Raw genomic sequence first — 23,205 nt, forward strand, 5'->3', positions numbered from 1 at the left:
CCCCAATCTTTCTCTACGAGAGGGTGTTGACTCATCCCTCGCAATCGGCAATGGCCGCTTACCTGCACCGGACGCTGCTTCCGTCCCTCGTGGCTTGTCTATCGCCGCATCCGGCGCGGGCACCTTGGCTGTATCACGTTTCTCGCGCAACTGCTTTATGAGTGCTTGCGCTTCGGTAGCCATGGCGCCCCCATTACTGTCCCCCAACCATGCTGCTAACTGCGCCGCCAACTCGGGAGGCATATCTCCGGCAGACGTCGGGGTGACTATCACGGGAATCGGATTCCCCTCATCCGGTACCGGGGCCGGTACCGGGGCTGGCGCCTCGAGCGGAGAACAGGGAACCGGGACGTCTCCCCCGACCGGCCCCCTTCTTGGCCTCTTTGGCTTCCCTCCGGCCGGTGGACGCCCCGATCCCTCCTCGCCGTCCCGCTCCGCCAACCGCTTCTTAATTTCGGACATGTCCTTCATGAGTGCCCGAACCAACTGGTCAGTCGACATTCTCTTTGCTCCTTTCTTGGGCATCCTTTCGACGAAGTATCTAAAAGACAAAGAGAGAGATTAAAACGCTCAAAATTGGCCCTTCGTTCTGTCCCGAGCTCACGTGCAGCGAGGAGGTGCAGCTTCAGAGCACAAGAACAAGAGGATGTCTTCTGGTCTTGCGTCCCTTTTTATCCGTCTTCAGGGCGGGCGTATACCCGCCCCTGCCTGCCCCTGAGGGCGTGGCTAGCTGCGTCGGTGTCTAGGCCAGCCCATTCTAGGGCGGGAACGAGCGCGCCCCAGCTACGCCGCTTCGGGCATACCAGCTGAGACGCGCCTCCCGCCAAAAACGGCTTCCCGGGGGGATCGAGGCACTCGGCCATAAGTTCGGGGGGACCGATTCGGTCGCCCCTTTCCAGTAGATATAGTGTTTATTAATAAATAATTTCCATTAAAACAAAAGAAATGTGAGTTTTCACATGTACAAAATATGGCTGTAAGTGAATTCCACCACCAGAGTTCACTGAATAAGCATCCTTAATTTCTCATTTGAGATCCTCCAAGTGAAATAAAAAAATAAAGACTACACTGAAGTAGTACAATACCTGGAAATCAGAATGCCCATAGGGATGACCGATAGGGAAGAATGGTCATATGTGTGGCACTTATTGATTCAAGGACACTTTGGCTGACGTAGACCAGTGCAGGGAAGCCAAAATAGAATAAGTTGAGCAGCAAATAAAAAGAAACAGTGATTGGAAAAAAAAACATTAAGCCATTGTTCTTAAATTTTGAGAGATAATAAAATACTTTATCTTGCACAGCAAATGAATTTGATATTTGCCACGTTTGCTCTTTCTAGTGAGAGAAACCTTCTGTGAGAGACGAGGGTCCACAAAGACATCCAATGACATTGTCAGAGTAAGTAAGAAATTGAACTCTTCTTTCATTGTTAAATCATGTAGGTAAGAATCAAATGAGACTAGCTAGGAAAAATATTTTTGTCTGTGATGGACTTAGTAGCAGAGAGAATGAAAGCATCCCATTCTCTGAGCACTGGAGCAGTCAGACATCACTGGAGGTAATGGGAGGCAAGTGGATCTCAAGATGTCATTCTGAATATTCTGTGATCCACCAGAGCTACCAGTCACAACATTGAAGATGCTGTTTTGAATGGAATTCCCATGCACTTTTGGGCAACATGCAAAGGGATGCCCCATTGTGTACCATGTACAATAGCTGTAGAGAGTGTACTTGTACTAACTATAAATCAGTTGGCAGGCACCACATTGCCTTCTTCCGACGCACAAGGCATCATTCGCTATCATGAGTGCCGTTCTCTGTATATGACACATAAAGCTTTAAACCCAAACTGCTGCCTCTCCAAAAACATCTGAATTCAAACTACATTTTGGGGTTATTATCCTTTCCTAAAAGTGCTGATTGACATTGAATCTGATCTCTTGTGTCTGACCTGCAGTATCTGTGGTATGTTTTTTATTAGGTTGGAGATCTTACTCGATGAGGAGGTAGAAGGCATTAGGGAAGACGGATGCTTGCAGCAACCCAAAAAGGGCATCCTCTAAAAACTATGGCTTATCCTTCAGATATGTGTTGAGGTGCTTTATAGTAAGTTGAACCTAGATGATGAAATAGATAATTGAACATGTGCCACCATAATAATGGACTGTTTTTCAGAATATGCTTTCTGGCTTGATGCATCCAATGGAAATCCCCCTTCCTTAAAGTCAAGTTGAATCATCCAGAGTACTGTGTACAAAGTTAGAAAGGCTTTTCTGGTTGAGGTGGAAAGGCTGCTTGTACTGGGTATTGTGGGTAGGATAAGGCCAAGTCTGGTTGCGGCGCATAGGCAGGTGGTGGTTCGTGATTTGGCACAAACACATCTGTTGATTCTTGATATGGTTGATTGGGCACAGGTGGTCCTGGATAAAGTTGGATCACTCCTGGTTGAACTGGGTATTGCTGGACGGCTCCTGGTTGGACTGTGTATGGATGTGCCTTGAACTGTGTAGTTTGGTCAGGGACTGGCTCTGGCTGTGTGCGTTGTGCTGGAATTTCCTTCTTAAAAACATAATAGCCAATTATTCCTGTAGGCAGACACAAGAATTGAGTTAGAACAATAAAACTGAGAAAGAGACAAACAGCCAAAGGTAAAAGAAAAAGAAAAGCATAGCAAAGAAAACAAGACTGGTAACATCATTACATCTTTACAGCTCCCAAAAGTCACTTTTTAAAAGCATTTAATGTATTCTCATGAACAGGTAAATAGGAATAAGTAAGAGTTGAACAATAATACAAAGAATGTATCAACAGTAGATGTTCACAGTAAAGGTTTGTGATATTGTGGACATGCTAAACAAAGGAAGGGGGTACATTGCATGCAATGCAAGTCAAAACTAGACTATCCCTCAAGCTCAGAATCAGCCATCTATGAGTAATTCTAAGAAACAACCCATCCTGTGTATTAGCTTGGGAGTAGTGATGTGAACTTGTTTGTCTTCAACGAATGGCACCCGACCAAATCAAATTTTACTTGCCAATTTAGAATGGACAAATGAATATAGGGCCAGTTGTTGGAAGCCTATTACCGGTCGGTAAGGGCCGAAATTAACGAATTTCGGCCGTTACTGGTCGGTAATAGGCTTTTCAGATGTAGGGGCCGAAATTAAGGAATCTGTAAATTACCGAATTCTTAAATACCGATTCGGTAAATTACCGAATTCCTAATGTAGGGAGCACTTAAATGAGTGCTTATCCCATGTTAGGATTCGTTATTTACCACCAACTACAAGTTGGTGGAAAAAAGCAAATTGCTTCAGTGCCATGTTGCAGACATACATGCCCTTAGGGCATGTATGTCTGCAACATGTGCACCCATACACAATTGAGGGGTGCAACAGGGTGTCAAAGTGACACCCTTCCACCCTTCAATGTTTTCCCCCTTTTACCGAATCAGTATTTACCGATTCGGTAATTGACATTTATTCCTATGGGCCTCCTGGCCCATATGAATAATTGGCAATTACCGAATCGGTAAATACCGATTCGGTAATTACCGAATCTTAACGATTCGGTAATTTTTACAGAATAATTTGCTACATAGCATTTATCGATTCGAAAATACCGAATCGGTAAAATTCAGTATTTTCAAATCGGTAAATGCTATTTACCTACATCTGGACCTTGTTATTTGTTTGCATTACACTCATTCTAGATCTAGCTTGTTTGTACCCGGTAATACCTACCAATTACAGCATAGAAGGCACCCACAATGGATTTAAAAGATATGTACAATTTGTAATCCCAAAGAACTTAGCTGACGGAGGTATTTTGTAACTCTTCAGTATCACACTCCTCAGTGATATAGGCACACTTGTGAAGAGATCAAGGTTGCAGTAACAAGACTGAAACACCCCTCACATCCCCAAATACAATAAGCAAAGCATCCTACATACATGGAATATCAATCCAATAATTCTCATTGAATCGGTCCTATTTGTTCATTACTTCCCGTTGTCGCAGGGATTCCGTTCTCCTACAGAACTGTGCATAGACACTTGGAACCTCAGTGAATTAGGGTTTACCAAAACTCACCTTAGTACCCAAAATCCCCTACCAGACTAGCTACAGTGTCTCATTGGTCATTACAAACTCCCAACGTTTAGACAAACCAGAACATGGACTTAGTACATCTCCGGTAACGTGGAACACATGAACACTCTTTCGTTATACAATCATTTCAATCCAGAACAAGGAGTAATTAGGACGCGTGCATATTTGAAATATTTATTTACTAATGCAATGTTCTCAAACGCAGTATCTTAGCTAATACAAGCAAACATATTATAAGAAGCAAAGTAATCAGCATTGTTACTAGTCCATAGAATACAAAAGGGGACAGCATGCTAAAATGCTAAAATGAATAGGGTTCAATAATATAAAACGTGCCTAAAGCCAGAATTTGGCTGCCGCTGCATGTATGTTATGTCTAGGAAGGTGCGAAGATCAGACCTCACAGCAACCACTGTGTCGAGTTATCCTTGAAGGCTTTGCACTCACTGTACAGACACAGCTCACTAAGCAAAGCTGATATCAGAGTAATAACATATTATTCTCGTGTGAATCAAAACGCTCTACTAGGCTCAAAGCTAAAACAGTTGTGTCGTGTGCAGAAGCAGCAGAAAGGTAAAATGGCGTTTAAACTTCTAATAAGCTCATGCTACCTTAATGAAATGAAAATAAAATTTATAAAGCGCTACAGTTGCCCTCAGGCGTCCAGGCGCTGTGACTAAACAGGATTGCCCTCAGACGAATAAACAAGGATTCTGGTTACTGAAACAAAAAAGTTTTAAGTTGCTTCCGAAAACTGGTTAAGTTAGAATTGCTTCTCATGTGCAAGGGAAGGGTATTCCATAATCCTGATACATTATACGAGAAGGAGCGTCCTCCTCCTCTGGCTTTAAAGATTCTAGGAGTCTTAGCCAGAGATGCAGATGAGGAACGAAGCGCCTTATTGGGAAGATAAGGAGAAGAGTGGTTGATTTCTGGTCCCATTTTCCAAAAAACCTGGTGGGCGATACACAGAGATTTGAACTTTACTCTGTCCTTGACAGGCAGCCAGTGCAACGTTCTTAACCCAGTTTTTATAGATGTTCTTCGTGGGTCTCCAAGTAACGCACGAGCAGCACAATTTTGGGCGAGCTGAAGTTTATTTGGGGTGTAATCCGGTGCTCCAAGATAAAGGGCGTTGTTAAAATCCAAACGGGATTGGACAAGGCCCTGTATAATTATCTGCTTGGCCTCGAATGGAAGAAGGGGAAGGATTTTTTTGATCACCCTAAGGAGGCCAAAGCAGGTGGCCGCCACCTTGGTGGCCTGTTTGTTGAAGCTCAGTGACTTATCTAGCCATACCCGCAGGCTTTTGATGTTGTCTCTCGGGGCATGGGCCGTCCCCATGCTCGCGGGCCATAGCAGCTCCAAAGTGGAAGGGGCCGCCGGGCCCAAAAGCATGAGCTCGGTCTTATCGTCGTTGAGCTTCAGACATGAGCTCATCATCCATCTCCTCACCTCCTCCAAACACACTGCTAGGTTGGACGGTGATTGGAGGCCACTCTTCTGCACAAGGGAGACCACCAGCTGGGTGTCGTCCGCATAGGTAATGATGTTAATACCATGCGGACGAACAATCCCGGCCAGCGGCCTCATATATGCATTGAAGAGCGTAGGGCTCAATGATGAGCCCTGAGGAACTCCACACCCCAAAGGGTTGCTTGCTGAGACGGATGTGCCATCAAAGACCTGGAAGGTTCTGTCCAACCAGACCAGGGCTTCTCCAGACACTCCTAGGTCGGCGAGACGGTTCAACAGAATTTTATGATGAACCGTATCAAAAGTGGCACTCAGATCGAGGAGGATCACTGCCACTGATCCCCCCCGATCCAAGATCCGTCTCGCCTCCTCAGTCACAGCCAGTAGCGCAGTCTCTGTCCCATGTTTTGGGCGAAAGCCTGTCTGGGAAGCATCGAGGAGATGATTTCCCTCGAGGAATTTCATCAAGGTGGTATTAATGTGCTTCTCCAGGATCTTAGATACCCATGGGAGCAGAGCAATTGGGCGATAATTACTGGGGTTGGCTGGGTCAAGGGCAGGTTTTTTGAGTAAGGCCCGTAACATTGCATGCTTCCATGCCATGGGAACCATCCCACTCAACATGGAGGAGTTCAACAACTCCATGATAGTGGGGAGAATGGTTTCACTGGCCAACCCCAGCGAGCCCGGGGGAGCAGGATCACACGGTGAGACAGATTTTATTTGCTGTGCTAGAGACTCCAGTATTTCCAAATTCAACAGTGGGAAGGAATCTAGTTTATTGTGAGGGAGAATTACTGTGTCCGAATCTAAGTCAGAACATTGAGTAGATAATTCAGTAGCTGGATCTGGGAAGGAGAGATAGATTTTGTTTATTTTTGGAAAAAAAAAAAAGTCAACCAGCTCATTGCATCTCGAAAGGGAATTGCTATTGTCTACCGTGAGCGGGAGGGGTTTTATCAAGGAATTCACTATCCGGTATATTTCTTTTGGCTTAGATCTAGCCATTGTTATTTTGTCATTATAGTAGGATGCCTGTGAGGTTTCTATTGCAAGTTTGTAATTCTTGATAGCGTCCCTGTAAGTAGTTTTATCAATAAGATTGTAGGTCATGCGCCACTTCCTCTCCAATCTCTTACAGGAGCGCTTTTTGTCCCCGAGTTCCTCTGTGTACTTCGGTGCTGATTTACTTTGCCTCTTAGACCCAGATAGGAATGAGGGGAGAACCACATCTAGAGAGGTGGTGATCCATTCATTGTATTTGTTGTTGTTTACCATTGGGTCATGGGAGAGCACAGGTCTAGTGGTGCTGAGTCTTTGTCCAATTATCTACAGAGAGTTTGGACCAATTGCAAACTTTCCGAGATGTATAAGTAGACGAAGGCAGTTTAATTGTGGTCCAAGTAAAGGCTATCAAAAAATGATCCGACCACGGCAGGCAGCTAATAATGCCCACTCTAAGTTGATTACTATTACTAAAGATCGGGTCTAAGAGATGACCTTTTTCGTGCGTTGAAGAGGGGACTAGTTGCTCTAATTGAATGGCAGCCAAACTTGACATCAGCTCTAGTGCCGTGGGGTCTGACAGTTTATGAAAATGAACAATAAAATCTCCAAGTAAAGTAAAATTTGAGGGGGAAGTAACCAATTGAGAAACCACCGACAGAAGAGAGGTATTAAATTGTCCAATGATTCCAGGAGGGCGATAAATAAGAATACCCGTAAAACTGGTGTTAGGGGAAAACTCAATCACAAGAGGAAGGCTCTCGCAATCCTCAATCTCCTCCGTCAGGCAGCGGCATAGATAGCTCTCTTTATAAATAATTGCAAGGCCACCGCCTCTACCCTGAGACCGATCTGCCCGCGCTATCTGATAACCAGGAATAATGGCCTGTACCAGATCCGGCTGAGAGTCTTGATTTAACCAGGTCTCGGTTAAAAAGATCACATCCGGTGCATTTTCATCTAGGAGCAAGGAGATTTCCAGACAGTGTTTAACTAAAGACCTGCAATTAAGCAGAAACATAGAGTACTCCTTTACGTCAGACCTAGTGGTGGTAGTAGTTATTAGCTCCGTTTCGCAGTGCGTGCAGCAGCGAGGGATCTCCAATGGATGTAAGGAGTGGCCACAACTGGATGATATAGATGGCCGAAGCTGATGCAGAAGTCTCGGGCTGTATGACTTGTCTCCCCTAAAACGGCCAGGGGGGGTGGCCCCTGGTCCCGTTCGGGCGCAGACGGGCTCGCCTTTGGCGCGCCGCCGGCGTGCCCGCTGCGCCTCCGGGGAGGGAGCATCATTTTATAGCAGGCAGGGTGGGAGGGCCGAGCAAGCAATCTGCTCGCCCTCTCACTCACCCAAGATGGCGGCGCTAATTCGTTATTAGCAGCGTTCAATCGGCTGCAGTATCCCCTCCTTCAGCGCAGTGAGCGCGAGTATACACCAAATGTAATAAGTGCTCAGGGGGTAAGTGTTTACAACAGCATTTAGGCAAAGCGTATCTATATGACACCGTTGAAGGTACCCATAAAATGTACCCCAAGGTAAGATGATCCTGAGAACACTAAATTGAGTGAGATTGGAATGGTCCTGTGGTAGTCAATCACAATGTGTATTGAAATGCAATATAGAAAGATTCTAATCGCTGTTAAAATGTAATCCTGTGTGAATTTACTATTTGTATATATAGAACTCTAACCACTAGTATATGTAGTAGACCTTTGTACTTAATACCATTCCTATGTGATTTTAGAGTTTATCTATCGGTTTATATTTCTTCCTTGAGTGACTTTACAATTTGTACATGTGCAATCTTTTCCTGTTTATATCTCTCCCTTGAGCGAGTTTACACCTTGTACATTTGCAATTTTTTTCTGTTTGTATCTCTTATGTAACGCATGTAATCCAAAGTCCTTATGTTAACACAACTGGTTTTTTTGTAAAGCGCTCCGACACCTTCGGTTAATGGTTGCGCTATATAAAATTGCATAAAATAAAGTAAAATAAATATGGAGACAGTAAATGCAAAAAACAGAAAGAAGCGGTAAGTCAAATAATACCCAGGCGTACCGGTAGAGGATTGGTAACATTCTACTAGAATTATTAGATAGGATTAAAGACTCAGGAGCAAATAAAACCATTCTTCTAACAATGTTGACATTTTAGTGAGTTAGCCCTGAAGAAGTCTCTTGAATATGTAACGCATTGGCTAATGGCTTTCATGTGGAAAAAGAAAAATACCATTAGAAATGTGAAAACCAAGCAACATTCATTATTCATTCTGCTTTTGAGTGCATGTATGCTAGCTAGAGTGCAAACCATGCACATTTTTCAGAGAATTTGAAGTATTCAGAAAAAGCATTAGTCCTGGACATGAATGCAGTAAAACATTTTAGCAACTACAACAACGTGAGACCAAGAATGGTTTGTCCTTCTCTTGTGTTCTAAGGTCATCCGTCCATGTACCCTACTGATTCATTTTACAGTGATGATATTTTTGTCTTTCATTTTTCGAGGGAACCCATTGGACCACTGAATGAATGTTTATGATATTTCTGTAGCACAAACCTAGCCAACAGGCAGTGGATCGCTGTTGGTGGTTAAAGATAAGCATAAAGTCAATGAGTTTTAGGAGAGGAATCTCGGGTGCAGATGGTTAGCATTGTGATGTCGTTTTCTTTAAAGAAGTGAGTCTTCAACTCCTTCCCAAGTTGGAGCAGTGTTGGGGTGGTCTTTATGGATACATGGATGTTGTTCCAGAACCTTGCCAGTATTTGGCAAGGTCATCAGGGTGTAGCGTAGATTTTCTTAGACGTGGAAGGATCTAGCCTATTGTTCGAGCTTCTGGGAAGATGCCTTGAGTGAAGGAGTCATTCACAGAGCTAAATAGGGGTAAGAGGTTGTCCCAAGAGGGAGCAGAATTTATCAATAATGTCCTTGTTCTTTCAGGGAGGCCTGTAACTAAGATCAGAGGTGGCAGTCTGATTTGTAGAAAGTGGGAAATGGAATATCAGTAGCTCCACGAATTTGAGTGATTGATTGATTGATTTCAGATCTTATATAGCGCATACTGTCACCCTACGGGAATCCTGGCGCTTCAGACTAAAAAAAACTAAGACCAGAGTGAAAGCAGGTTGCAGCAGAGAAAGGAAAGGTGTAGGAGCTTAGGTCTTGGGATAAAGCCAGGTTTTTAGGTTCCTACGAAACTAACAGAGAGTGGACTAGTCTGAGGTTCTGAGGGAATTTATTCCATAGACGGGCGCCAGCCATACTATAAGCCCTTCCTCCTAGCCTGGCCCGTTTAAACCGGGGAAACGTCAGCAGGTCAGCGTTAGAAGAGTGGAGCTGCCTCTTGGGGTGAAACCACATGAACCTTTCCTGTAGGGGAACGGGACCTAGCTCATGCACAGCTCGATAAACCATACACAGAGCTTTATAATGGACCCTTTCCCTAATGGGTAGCCAGTGTAGTTCTCTCAGAGCCAGGGTAGTAGAGGAGCTCCGTGGCCTTCCACGGGCCAATTTGGCTGCTGCAGACTGGATTCTTTGCAGTCCCTGGAAGATGTACATAGGGCCCCCCCAGATATAGGGAGAGCAATAATCCAGAAGGCATCCCACAGTGCTACTTACCACCAGAGGGTGTGCATCTTTAGGTAGTAAAGGGAGTATTTTCTGTAGCATGCGAATAGGGGCGAAGCATATGCTAGCGGTCTTATTTGCCTGTTTTTCCATCTGGAGGTCGTCATCAAACATCACCCCCAGATTACGAACTTTCCTGACCGGGTTTAGAGGTTCCTCCTCTGGTGAGAGTCTGAAGTCAGAAGGCAGTTGTCTAGACATCCTACCTACAGAGCAGTACATTACCTCAGTCTTTCCGCTATTAAATTGCAGTGAGTTCCTTCTGAGCCAGTCAATCGTCTGCTGCATTGATTGCTGGAACATGTCCATAGATAATGCATGGTCCCCTTCCAAGGAGAAGGCTAGTTGCGTGTCGTCGGCGTAATTGACTAAACAGACTCCAGAGGACTTTATGATGGAAAACAGGGGCTGCAAGTAGACATTAAATAGGATAGGGCTGATCGCAGATCCCTGCGGCACCCCATTGGCGTCTAAGGATTTACCAGAGGAGAAAGGTGCTAAAGTTACCACCTGCTGTCGACCTTCCAGATAGGACTGAAGCCATTGCAGTGCCCGGTCTTTCACTCCTATCTTCGGCCGACATATGTCCATAGTGACCTTGGCTTGATAGAGTGCAGCACCAGTAGGACTTATGGATGACAAATGAGGCCTCTTCCCTTATTGTGTAGTCTACACAATGGATACTGCAGCATGTGGGAAGAAGGACGTCTGGCGTGCGAAGATGTCGGCTTGAACCATGTTTATGTAATAAAGAGTGTCAAGCTTGTGATTGGTGTTGTGATCTTCAATGCAAGGTGTGTGGAGTACTGCAGAGCAAGACTTAAATAAGCATTAGTTGCAATGGTTCTTCTGTAGTTTGATGGTGTGTGGTAGCTAGTGGAATGCGTATGAGGTTGAGGCTACATGTTAGTCTTATTCTATGTCGAAGTCTGGGTCATCTACATCTAGATGTGATGTGGGGATTGGCGGTTGGGTGAGGCACATGATTTGATATTGCCTTGTAAGTTTCACTAGAGCAGGGGGCGCTAGAGGGCGCACTGCGGAATGGCCGCACTGTCGTTAGGCTCCCGCTGCCCGGAGCTATTATCCGCCTAGAGATCCTGATGACCATCTCTGCGCCCTGATCTGACCCCACGGATCTACTGGGATACCGGCTGACCACCCACGGTCCAATTCCTGGGCCGTTCGGAGGTTGCTGGCCGAAGTTACGGGGACCCCAAGTTTCCCCGACTTGCGCTCTGGAAGTCTGATGCCCCTTGGCCCGGCGTCGTTGCTCATGCCAGTCCGGGGCTCTGCACGTGTGTTGTAGGCCTTGCTCCGCCCCTCTTCATCGGGGCCCGCTCGCTCGCTGGGCAAGCCGTTTGCTGTCGGACTTATCTCTTGGCTCCTGCATCTGCCTGCCTGTATACCATTGCACACGGAGGCGCCACGGATCTTCTTCTTGGTTTCTGGGGGCTCGCTCCTTTGGCCTTGGAGCGGGGACGGCCATTCTCTCGTCGTTGGGTGTGGCGGGGCGCGCTGGCCTGCTCGTGCCCCCACGATTCGAGCCTTTTGCCTGTGGCCTTACCCTTGGTCCGCTTTCGACCCTATTTGCTCTTTGTCCCCCATTACAACTCTAGCGCACCATTATGGGGAAGCCGGACACTAAACAATCTAAACTGTCCTTTGATTCTGGAGGGGCCAGGCGGGCGACGCGATTGCTCCAGGACGCTGGAACTTCGCGGTCCCCCCCCCCGAATGTCGCTGATAGTGTCCCGCAGCCGCCGCCGCCGGACTTTGCCCAAATGATGCAGGAGATGAGGCAGGGGTTTGCCACGATAGTGGACAAAGTGGACAAGATATCATCGCGCATGGATGCGGTTGTCCAGAAGTTGGATGTGCACGAGGAGCGCTTGACGGCGGCGGAACAGCGCATTTCGGACCACGATGACACGGCGACCACCCATACCACCCAACTGGCGAGAATGGACAATATCTTGCGTGTCATTGCCGCTAAGAACGAGGAGTTGGAGGCGAGGAGTAGGCGCAACAACGTGCGCATTGTAGGTGTGCCGGAATCCACGAATGTGGGCAAAATGGAGACTTATGTGGAGAGGCTACTTGTGGGCGCCATTGGTGCGGAAGTGTTCTCATCCCAGTTCATCGTTGAGAGAGCACATCGGACACTGGGACCTCGGCCGGCCTCTGGGGCTGCACCGCGCCCCATTATTGCGCGCCTTTTGAACTATCGAGACCGGGACGCCGCCCTCCAGGCCGCCCGCACTAACAGGGCCCTCTCTTTCGAAGGAGTGTCTTTCACCATGTACCCTGACTTCACGCCGATGGTGCAGGATCAGCGTCGTAAGTTCCTGGGGGTGAAGAGGAAGCTTCGGGACCTGCAAGTAGACTACGCCCTGCTATACCCTGCTAAACTTAGAGTGACGCACCAGGCTAAACAACATTTCTTCACCAACCCACAGCATGCTGAGGATTTTGCGAAGCGCCTCCAGCGCGAGCGGGCAGCTGCGGACCGGGGAGGCGATCGAGGCCCTGAGGACGAACATTCAGCGGCTGAGGAGGAGGTCGCCTGATTGTGGTGACTTTGGACTTTGGCTCTCTTTTTCCTGTTTTTGGGGTGTTCTGGTCGCGTGTCTTTCATATTTAGTTTTGTTGCCCTCCTTCTCCGCATTTGCGGCCTTCCTATCGCCCGCTTTTACTTTTGTTGGAGCGGGGGTCATGTCTTTCATGAGCTGCGTGAGTGCTTGCTGTTTCCTGGGGTCGGGGTGGGCACTGCGGGATGGTGCTATCTGATGTTGCGCTCCGGGCACCCACCCCCCCCCCCCCCCGCGCGGCGCCTGGGGCCGTCTGACGCTTGTTGGCGCGGACACTGGCGTGGCGTGAGGGAGTGGTGTCGTGCACCTCTGGAAGGTTCCCCGGAGGGTGTGCCCCATGTGTATCTTTGGTTTGGATTCTAGTCCTTTGTTGTTTGACTGGATGTTTGTTGGGGAATGGGGGGGGTGGGGACGCGTGTGGCCTGACTGTTGGGGTGATCTCAGGTGGGTGGATGGGGCGGGAGTGAAGTTGTCCATGTGTGATTGCCCAGAACCTCTGGGTCGGTACAATAGGTGCTGCTGCTGTCTGGATGTATGGGTGTGGCGCTATGTCTGCTATCTAGGCTGGTTCATCTCTTCATCTGGCGGCACTGATCATGTGGTCCGTTTTGCCATCCAACTTGGGCCCGGATGCGTTGGCCGCCATTTTAGGCTGCCACGTGATGGGGTGCGCTCTGTAAGAGAAACACGTGTGCGAGTTGTGGGTCGCGTAAGATGGATTGGTGGCATGCGGCGTGCAGTATGTTCTGAGTGCTTGTTGCATGGGCGGTTTGGCTGGGGGGGGTCGTTGTGGTTGTGGTAGATTGGTTCGGAGATGGCTGGGGACTGTGCGGAGTGTCTGTGGGGGGGTGTCTGCGCCCTAGGGTGTGGACCTGTTTTTGGCTGTTGCTGGTGGTTGGATGCCCTGTGTTTGCTTATTGGGTCCCGTTGGGCCCTGAAATTGGGTAATGTCGACTGCTGTTATAGATCAGATATCGATTCTGTCCTGGAATGTACGGGGACTTAATGATGCCAGGAAATGTCGTAGTGTGATCCAGTACTTGGACAGGCATGCTATTCATGTTGCTCTCCTTCAGGAGACGCATCTGCGTCCCGCTCCTTCCCCCAACTTTGGCGGGAGGTGGGCTGCGGCCAGGAGGTTTGCTTCCTATTCTTCTTATGCTCGGGGAGTTGTTATCCTTGTTAAAAGATCGCTCGCATTTCAGGAACTGGGATTTGTTGGGGACCCTGAGGGGCGATATGTGCTACTGTGGGGGCGGCTTGGGCAGAACACTGTCTTGTTTGTTAATTGCTATGCTCCTAATGTTGATACGCCAAGTTTCTTTGTCACTTTGTGGGGTCATGTTCTTGCTGTGGATGCCACTTACATTGTGTGGGGAGGTGATTTCAATCTTGCATTTCATGCCCAGTCGGATAGATCGGAGGGGAGCCCTCAGTATAATGTACATGCCAGAGAAGTGTTGCGGGGGATTGTGGAAGAGGCCGGGCTGGTCGATGGCTGGAGGTACGCCCACCCCGCCACCAAGGAGGGCACTCATTACACCACACATGCTCGCTCATGGGCAAGACTGGATTATGTGTTTCTCTCTAGGGGGCTGGGAGCTGGCCTACGGGAGGCTACACATCTGGCTCGGACGTATTCTGATCACTGTCCGGTGAAGGTTGTACTATCCGTCCCCGGGTTGTATAGGCCGCGCCCACCTTCGCGTCTGTTTCCGACTGCTTTGCTTGACCCGGTGTTCAGGGAGGAGCTTGGCGTGGAGGTAGAGGCGTTCTTCCCTAGGAACAAAGGCTCTGTGGATAGCGTCGAGGTCATTTGGGAGGCGTTCAAGGTCACTATCCGGGGTGTCACTATTTCTAAAAGTTGTGGAGTACTTCGGCTGATTGTTCGGACCCTCGAGGGCTTGGAGGCAGATTTGCGAGACTTAGAACGCAGGATGCAGGTTGACTCTGATCCCGACCTTCTGGTGCAGTTCCGTACTAAGCTCTCCGACTATGAGGAGGAAGCTGCTAGAGAGGCTAAGCATAGGGGGAAATACTGGACGGCGAGGCGATACTGTGAAGGGGAGCGGCCCGGTAAGGTCCTCGCTGCCCTCACTAGACATCCAAGGCATGGATCTGACGTGCTGGAATTGGTGTCGCCGGATGGCACTCGCTGCCGAGACACTTCGGAGATCCAGCGTACCTTTATTGACCATTATACACACCTTTACACGACTCAGCAGACGGGTGAGACTCGATACGGCGGATTTCTCGATGAGCTGGCACTCTGTTGGCTATCGGATGGTCATCGGGAGTTCTTAGGCAGGCCCCTGGAGGTGGAGGAGGTCAGGAATGCCATCATGTCTCTGTCTAATGGGAAGGCCGCCGGTCTGGATGGCCTTCCTGCTGAATTTTATAAATGTTATGTGGACATCATGGCCCCCGTGCTGCGTGAGGTTTTTGAGGAGTCCCTGGAGGAGGGGCGTTTGCCGGGCTCCATGCGCGAGGTCGCCATTACGTCGCTGCTTAAGCCGGGTAAAGATCCGTTGGATGTGGGCTCTTATAGGCCCCTCTCATTGCTCAACTGCGATGTCTAAATTCTCGCGAAGGTATTGGCAGTACGACTTGCCGAACTCATGCCTGTTATTGTGCTGCCTGACCAGTCGGGATTTGTGCCTGGCCGTGCTACCTCCCACAATCTTCGCACTTTGTTCTCACTTGTGTCAACCATTGATCCTACTGTCCCGGTCGCCGCCATCTTTCTCGATGCCACTAAGGCGTTTGACTCTGTTGAGTGGGGCTATCTAATTGATGTTCTTTGTCGAATGGGCTTCCCCAGGATCTTCATCTCATGGGTTAAGCTCTTATACACTGATCCGATGGCGAAGGTGGTGGTGAATGGGGTGCTGTCCCCCTCGTTCCCTCTTACGAGAGGGACCCGACAGGGATGCCCCCTCTCGCCCCTCTTGTTTGCTATAGCCATTGAGCCACTGGCCTGTAGGATTCGTCAGTTTCACCAGCAGAGCGCCTTTAACTGTCTGCAGCGACAGGTCGGTATTTCTTTGTACGCCGATGACGTTACGCTCTATGTCAAAGACCCTGAGAACAACCTTAATTCGCTCTTACGAGAGCTGGTCGCTTTTGGGGGGGTCTCCGGTGTCCATATTAACTGGCGGAAGTCTCAATTCTTCCCCCTCACTGCTGCTGTAGCTAGGTTTCCCCTTGACTACCCTCTGGAATGGTGTGACTCGGAGTTGCGTTATCTTGGCATTGTCGTGTCCTTGGACAGAGAAGAATCGGTTCGGCTTAATTATGGGGTGGCTATTACCAAGCTTGCAGATGATGTCACCAGGTGGATGTCCTTGCCTCTTTCCATGGCCGGTAGGGCGTCCCTTATCAAGATGGTAGTTTTACCCCGCTTTCTTTACCTCTTTCAAAACCTTCCGTATCATCCGGGTGCTTATTTCTTCCGCAGGCTCCGTTCCGAGCTATTGCGTTTGGTCTGGGGGGGCAAGCAGCCACGGGTTGCGTGGGCTACTCCTACGTTGCCCTATGCTGATGGCGGATTCGATGTCCCTGACTTCGAGCTTTATTATCTCAGCGCTCAGGCGCATTACGCTTATCACTGGATGCGCCCCACGCCGTTCATGCCCCAAATTGCTGCTGAACATTGGGTTGCCCACCCGCTCCCACTGGAGGGGATGGTTCTGGGCAAGGTGTCCGACGTGGAGACACCTCGCACGACTGTGATGTGCACGGTGGATGCTTGGAAGCGGGTGGCTCAATTGCTGGGCGTCTCCTTTCTTTATTCGCCGGCTCTGCCTCTGTCTTATCATCCTGATCTGTCGCTGTTGTTGGAAACGGGGTTTCAGCGAATGTGTAAGCGTCTGGGCATCCTCACGTGGGGCGACCTGTTTCATGCGGGGGCCTTCCGTATGCAGGCTCATTTCTTTGGAGCGGCTGCTTGCTCCCCTCTAGAGCTGTTCTATTTCATCCGCTTACGGCAGGGCATGCGTGCTCTGCTTTCAGATTTCCCTTCTGAGCCTGGGGTTACCCTCCCCCTCCACGTGTTGTTGGTCTCAGATGGACGACACCTGGTGTCGAAATTATACGGGGCTATTCGCAGACAGCGTTCGGTCCCGGCCAATCGGTGCGCGAGCAGTGGGTGGCCGAGTTGGGTGCTCCTATCACCGACGAGCAGTGGAAGTACTGTTGTGGGCTCACGGCCAATGTCTCTTCTAGTTGTCGCCTTAAAATTATCCACTACAAGTTTGTTCAGCGGTACTATTATACCCCGGCGAGGAAACTACGGTTTCATTTGGCGGAAGATGACCGGTGTGCTAGATGTCGTGCGGAAGGCGCTGACTTCCTTCACTTGGCTTGGAGTTGTGCGGGTGTATTAGAATATTGGACTCAGGTTCATGAGGCCCTGCAGATTATGGCGGAGGATGGGGTAGCATTTGACCCCTTAGTGATGTTGCTGGGCTACTCTAAGGACGTGCCTGCCTCTCACCGCAGATTTGTTGACGTGGCCCTGTTGCTGGCTAGGCGCAGGGTTGCTTGTTGCTGGGGTCGTGGCAGGGTACCGCGCTTTCAGGATTGGGTGACTGACCTCATATACTGTCAGGATCAATACAACATCTATTCTGACCTTATGCCTGTCCGATGCAGACCGAAGGACTTTTGGAGCCCGCTCCAGGTGTACCTCCTGTCCAGAGCTGTGCAGGACTCTGATTCTGATTTAGGGGACCGTGAAGGGATTGGTTGATGGCATCCTGATGGGCTGGGATTTTACACTGCACCTGCTGATCTTCCAGTGTTTGGGGTGAGGCTACGCTGTCTCCTTTCCGTGCGAGCTATTGGGGGCTGTAGTTCCCCTTCTGACAAGTGTATGGATGGTAACTGAGGTCGTATCCCTGTCGGGTACCCTTATTATATGTGTCCCTTGCATCTGCGTTCCCTTTGCTTTTCTTTATGGTGCGCTAATCAACTGTGTCCGTATTGTATTGTTTCATTAGCTTGCCTGTACATGCTGGATCATTGCTCTCTAATTTGCACTGTGCATTCCGTTGTTGCTCCTTGTATTGACTGATATGCTGCCCTGTATTGACTTGTATATCATATTTTTTGGTTCTGACGTATCATTGTAATGGCCATGAATGTCTGCATGTATTGTGTATGCACTTCCCCTGACCCTGCTTGTCTCCAAATAAAGGTTTAAAAAAAAAAAAAAAGTTTCACTAGAGCATGAGTTCTGACCAAGGCCCTTCCAGGTTAATGGACCCACGTAGGCAAAGTCCATATTTGTGCCCACCATTGCTGCAGGAGTCAGAGCGAAGGGATTCCCTGAAGATTTGGCTAAAGTACTAAGGCAGGAAGTGAAGCCACTTCCTGTACAGGTTGATGATGGAAAATAAAACCCTCTTTCTCTGTTTCTTCTTTTAAGAAAAGGGGGTGGTGATGAACAGAGTGTCTGAATTAAGCAGACCACTCTTACCCAGTCCAAAGATCAGGGCTTGATCCTTCACCGTTATTTATCTCACTGCACCATCCCAGCTCAGAACCTGGCTATATGCAAATCAGCCTGTCCCTGGCCCAGTGCATCATGGGAACAGGACAGACTAAACTACCAAGCCAATTCTTCACCAGAAAGGAGACAAGCTACCGGGGACCGGTTTCTGGCATTTCAGCCGTCTTCGGCCCGGCTTGCTTGAATCCTGATGGTGCAGTGAGAAAGGGACTCATGTCTGAGTATACCCTGCCACACCTATAGTGGCCAAAAACGATTCAGAAAAGGGGGTGGTGATGAACAGAGTGTCTGAATTAAGCAGACCACTCTTACCCAGTCCAAAGATCAGGGCTTGATCCATCACCGTTATTTATCTCACTGCACCATCCCAGCTCAGAACCTGGCTATATGCAAATCAGTCTGTCCCTGGCCCAGTGCATCATGGGAACAGGGCAGACTAAACTACCAAGCCAATTCTTCACCAGAAAGGAGACAAGCTACCGGGGACCGGTTTCTGGCATTTCAGCCATCTTCGGCCCGGCTTGCTTGAATCCTGATGGTGCAGTGAGAAAGGGACTCATGTCTGAGTATACCCTGCCACACCTATAGTGGCCAAAAACAATTCAGAAAAGGGGGTGGCTTGGTAGTTTGGTTTGCCCTGTTCCCATCATGCACTGGGACAGGAACAGACTAATTTGCATATAGCCAGGTTCTGAGCTGGGATGGTGCAGTGAGCTAAAAAACAGTGTTGGATCTAGCCCTGATCTCTTGACTGGGTGAGAGTATTCTGCTTAATTCAGAGACTCTGTCCATCACCACCCCTTGTTGTTAAATATTTTGTCCACCATAAGCGTGGAAGGGTATACTCAGATGTGAGTCCCTTGCTCATTGCACCATCAGGATTCAAGCAAGCCGGGCCGACGACGGCTGAAATGCCAGAAACCGGTCCCCGGAAGCTTGTTTCCTTCCCAGTGTAAGAATTGGCTTGGTAGTTTGGTTTGCCCTGTTCCCATCATGCACTGGGACAGGAACAGACTAATTTGCATATAGCCAGGTTCATTCTGTAAGTGCAAAGAGTGTACTAACACGTGTTTTTTCCACGGTTCGAGAACCTTCTAGATAACCATGTGCCACATGTTCTGCACGCAACCTAGCACCATCCATTGAGCTTTCTAGAGAATATATAAACCCCTCCCAAACTGGAACTGTGGCTTTGCCTCACTCCCTGTGGAATAAGCTTTACCCTTCCCACTCACCTGAACAATCCTGACAGAACTGAGATGCGCTCCAGTCTCCTTTATGTCCATCCGAACCTGTGTGGCACCAGCTACCTTGACGTCTTCCTCCTCACTCCCTCCTGCACAGCTACTCCGGACACCCTGGCGACTCCCTGAATCAAAGACTCTAGATCTTCTTCAAACTTCAGTCAAGTGGCAGAGCTAGGCTACGTACTTGCCATCAAGTTAGTGCACACTAGACCTCCTATAGTAGTAACCAGGACTGAGTATTCCCGTCTTCAAGGACTATAGACTTTTCCTCCATTTCCTCTTTGTTATTTACTCCAGCGCTTCTTGTGTGTTTATACTCTGCAACCTTCCTACAGCTTTGGTACTAGAACGGTCACTGCACAAGGATTAAAGACTTTAGCTCTATGTTCCTCTGATGAACAGTAGTGCTAAGAGAAAGCACTTAGGAGTCTTTGATATATGCACAATCCTTTTACCCCACCCTGTGTTCCAATTGTACCCTTGGGAGTGCAAGTAAATCCAACCTTTGCTCTGAGTGTATTCTTAGGAGTGCAAGTAAATCCAACCTTTGGTCCAAGAGTATCCTTTGGAGTGCAAGTAACTCCAACCAGTGTTCCGAGTTTACCCTTAGGAGCGAAAGTAACTCCAACCTTTGTTCAGAGTTTATCCCTGGGAGAGCCAATAACTCCAATCTGTATTTCAAGTTTATTCCTGGGAATGACACACTCCAATCAGTGATTTTGGTTATTCTGCTCTCATGCCAAGCGGGAAACAGCGTTTACAATGCGGTCTCCACAACGCAGTACCTTTACGACGAGGTTGTTACAACGACCGTGTTGTTACCACGCGTACCATTACATTGCAAGTCGTATCAACGATTTGCTGTACGGGGCGTGCAACACCAGGGAATATGCTGGATTTGAAATCGAACACCTTCCCTGCTGTTGCACGCACTGGAGTAGAAATAGTAAATACTATTCCTAAATCTAGCACGCCCCCTACAGCAAGTCATTGTAAGGACTCGCGATGTAATGGTTTGCATTGTAATAATGCGGTTGTTGTAACAAACGCGTTGTATAGGCATGCATTGTAAACACATGCGTTGCAACGCCACATATTCATGTCAAGCTGCTGATGAAACCTGTAAGTTTATGTCACTGAAATTAATGCATGTTCATTGTATGTAGAGAACGGTTAGTGTACTGATGATAACTGCCTCCACTTGTTATTTCCAGGGCATTATGTAATTGCAAAGCCAGAGTTTCTGCTCCAGTGCACACCTACCTCGCAAATGCAAAAGGTCTCAGAAGTAGCAAATCCTGTTACGCAGTGCTGCACAGCCACTGAGCAAACCCAGTAACTAAAGTCTCTTTTCTTATTTTAGTGGAGAGGTGTGGGGCAGCGGCCAGGGCAGCTGACTTCGGAGCACAAGGCTCACAGTTCAATCCCCGGCTCCAGGGCAGCTCAGCACCGTGACACTCTGGGAAATAGCTCACTTAATTTCCACAACGTCCCCCAGTGCCTTGAGACCCGTAAGGGTGAGTAGTTTGCGCTTTACAAATACAGATTTCTTTTTGTATCCCAACCCCCTTTTCCCCCAAGGGACAGTGTGGGATCTAAGGTTGCGGTTCCTTGACCTGCATTGGTTGGACCCAGGTGAGTGCATGACAGAAGGATAAGCCTTGCATTTTTCCACCCCCTGGATGACCTGCATGACCCGAGAGATGTTCAGGGCCTGGCCCAGGCCCTGCTCGAGGGCAGCCCAAATGTTTTAGAACCATCAAGGGCTTTAGCGGTTGTATAGCATTAAGCTTAGTCCTTGCAACAGGAAAATCAGTCACTTAAGGACGAACTGTTCAGGTGTGAGCCTCAACATGTCCATTTGAGGTGGGGACTATGGTTGTTCCCAAGAGCACATGTTCCGTTCCACAACCTCCACACTTTAGTGATTTGGGAAATCTAACAAGCACCTCCACTACCGAAAACGCTAATACTGTTCATGTCACAGTTACCACTCCAGTCCCAGCGCCTTTGGCCCCGCTCAAGCGGTTTTTGGGGACAGTCACAATTTTGATGCATTTGTAAATCAGTGCCAGTTGCAGTTTCTTTGTAATCCAGGAACCTTTCCCTCTAATACTGCTAGAATAGCCTTTATCATGTCTCATCTCAGGGGTAAAGTTGCTGGTTGGGCTATTCCACTCATTGAAAATAATGACCTGTTTTTATCTGATTTTGAAGGGTTTAAAGTGGGGACAAGTCATCTCTTTGCTATGCATACTTTTGTCTAGACCAGGGATAATTAGTTGCTGATGCTTCATCAGGACAGTCAGGACCTCCTTACCCACATTACTGATTTTTGTAAGCTAGTTATTGAAACCCAATGGCCTGATGAAAATAGGACTTCCCTCTTTTATAGGGGTTTAAGGGATGACTCAAAGGACTCCCTGGCACACATTGCAAATGCGAGAAAGGAAAACCTGTGGTTTGTAGTGAATTAAATGGAGTCAGTGATGCTGACAGGGACTGAATTATACCGGGGCAAAGCTTATTCGACAGGTCCTAAAAGAATAACAACATAGTGTACTGTAGATAATGTAAATACTAAGCACTGTCTATATATCTATCTCCACATGACATTGTAATCAGTAATCAAAGTATGACAGGTAAACACACTACAATAGAACTGGAAAGGTATAAACACAATTTATTAAAATGCCTCCCTGTAAGGGTTACAATCTAAATAAAATACCAATAAAATATTCACGTCAGTGAAATAAATCTCAAAGGTTTAAAAAAGGGTCAAAGAACAAAGGTCGACGCTGCGTTTCGGTGTTCGTTTCTATAGTTTACACCTTCTTCAGGACACTTTGACAGTTCAACATTAATCTAAAAATTAAAAAAACATTTTAAGTATCTTCAAAACTGCGCTTACATAAGGACCTATTATAGCTCTCCAAATTATGCAAAAGCTAACAAAGCATCCCTTACATTTTAATGGTAAGGTGTCAAGCCTTAGAGTTTGAGGACAATTGACTAAATTACAAAAAGAGGGAATACCTGATATGTATGAAGTTTCTATTTTCATCATTAAGAAGACTTCTAAAAAACCGGATCTCTGTGAATCCTCGTTTCATTCAAATTCCACTGTGACCATAGCAGGAAAAATTAATGAAGTATTTTATAAACCGCCTACTATGGTCTCTTGTTATAATAGTGCCATGTCATATGGTTTCACTCAACAATTACCTGTTTTCAATTTAAGGTACAGAGTAAAAGAGCAACGGAAGAGCCACCGGACATCTACCTCGAGTCTATTTTGATGCAGACTTGGGTCTTTTCAGAATTTAAGGTCCCTGTAAATTAAGACATGTAAATGTAGTGGGTCTTAATTCTAAGTATTCCTATGCAAAGAGCATAAGTGTATTGCTCACTTACCACGACTATATATCCTGGTCAAACGTTGTATAGGTTTGATCGGTGGTATCTCGTCATCTATTAGGATAAAGTGGGCTTATTTAGGTATCATACTGGACAGGGTGTACATGTTCAGATTTCACCAAAACTTGTTTCAAAAGCTTCCATCATTAATTCTAAGCTTTCTGACAGGTATATTACTTCCTGTTTAGAGCATATTATCTTGTTCAGGAATTG

The 23,205-nt window shown here is 47.7% G+C and overlaps 1 protein-coding gene across 1 annotated transcript in view; it reads right to left on the reverse strand.

Annotated features, from left to right (window-relative positions):
• Nucleotides 1-897: 897 nt before the first annotated feature.
• Nucleotides 898-23,205, reverse strand: part of LOC147701171 (uncharacterized) — a 79,527-nt gene continuing 57,219 nt past the window's right edge. Inside the window, exon 4 of the mRNA XM_086928586.1 lies at nt 898-2,588. Coding sequence (XP_086784712.1) covers nt 2,263-2,588 — 326 coding nt within the window. The 3' untranslated portion in view covers nt 898-2,262. The remainder of the gene's footprint in view (nt 2,589-23,205) is intronic.

This window comes from Lissotriton vulgaris, chromosome 7 (assembly GCF_964263255.1).
Source record: "Lissotriton vulgaris chromosome 7, aLisVul1.2, whole genome shotgun sequence".
In the NCBI taxonomy this organism is placed as follows: Eukaryota; Metazoa; Chordata; class Amphibia; order Caudata; family Salamandridae; genus Lissotriton; species Lissotriton vulgaris.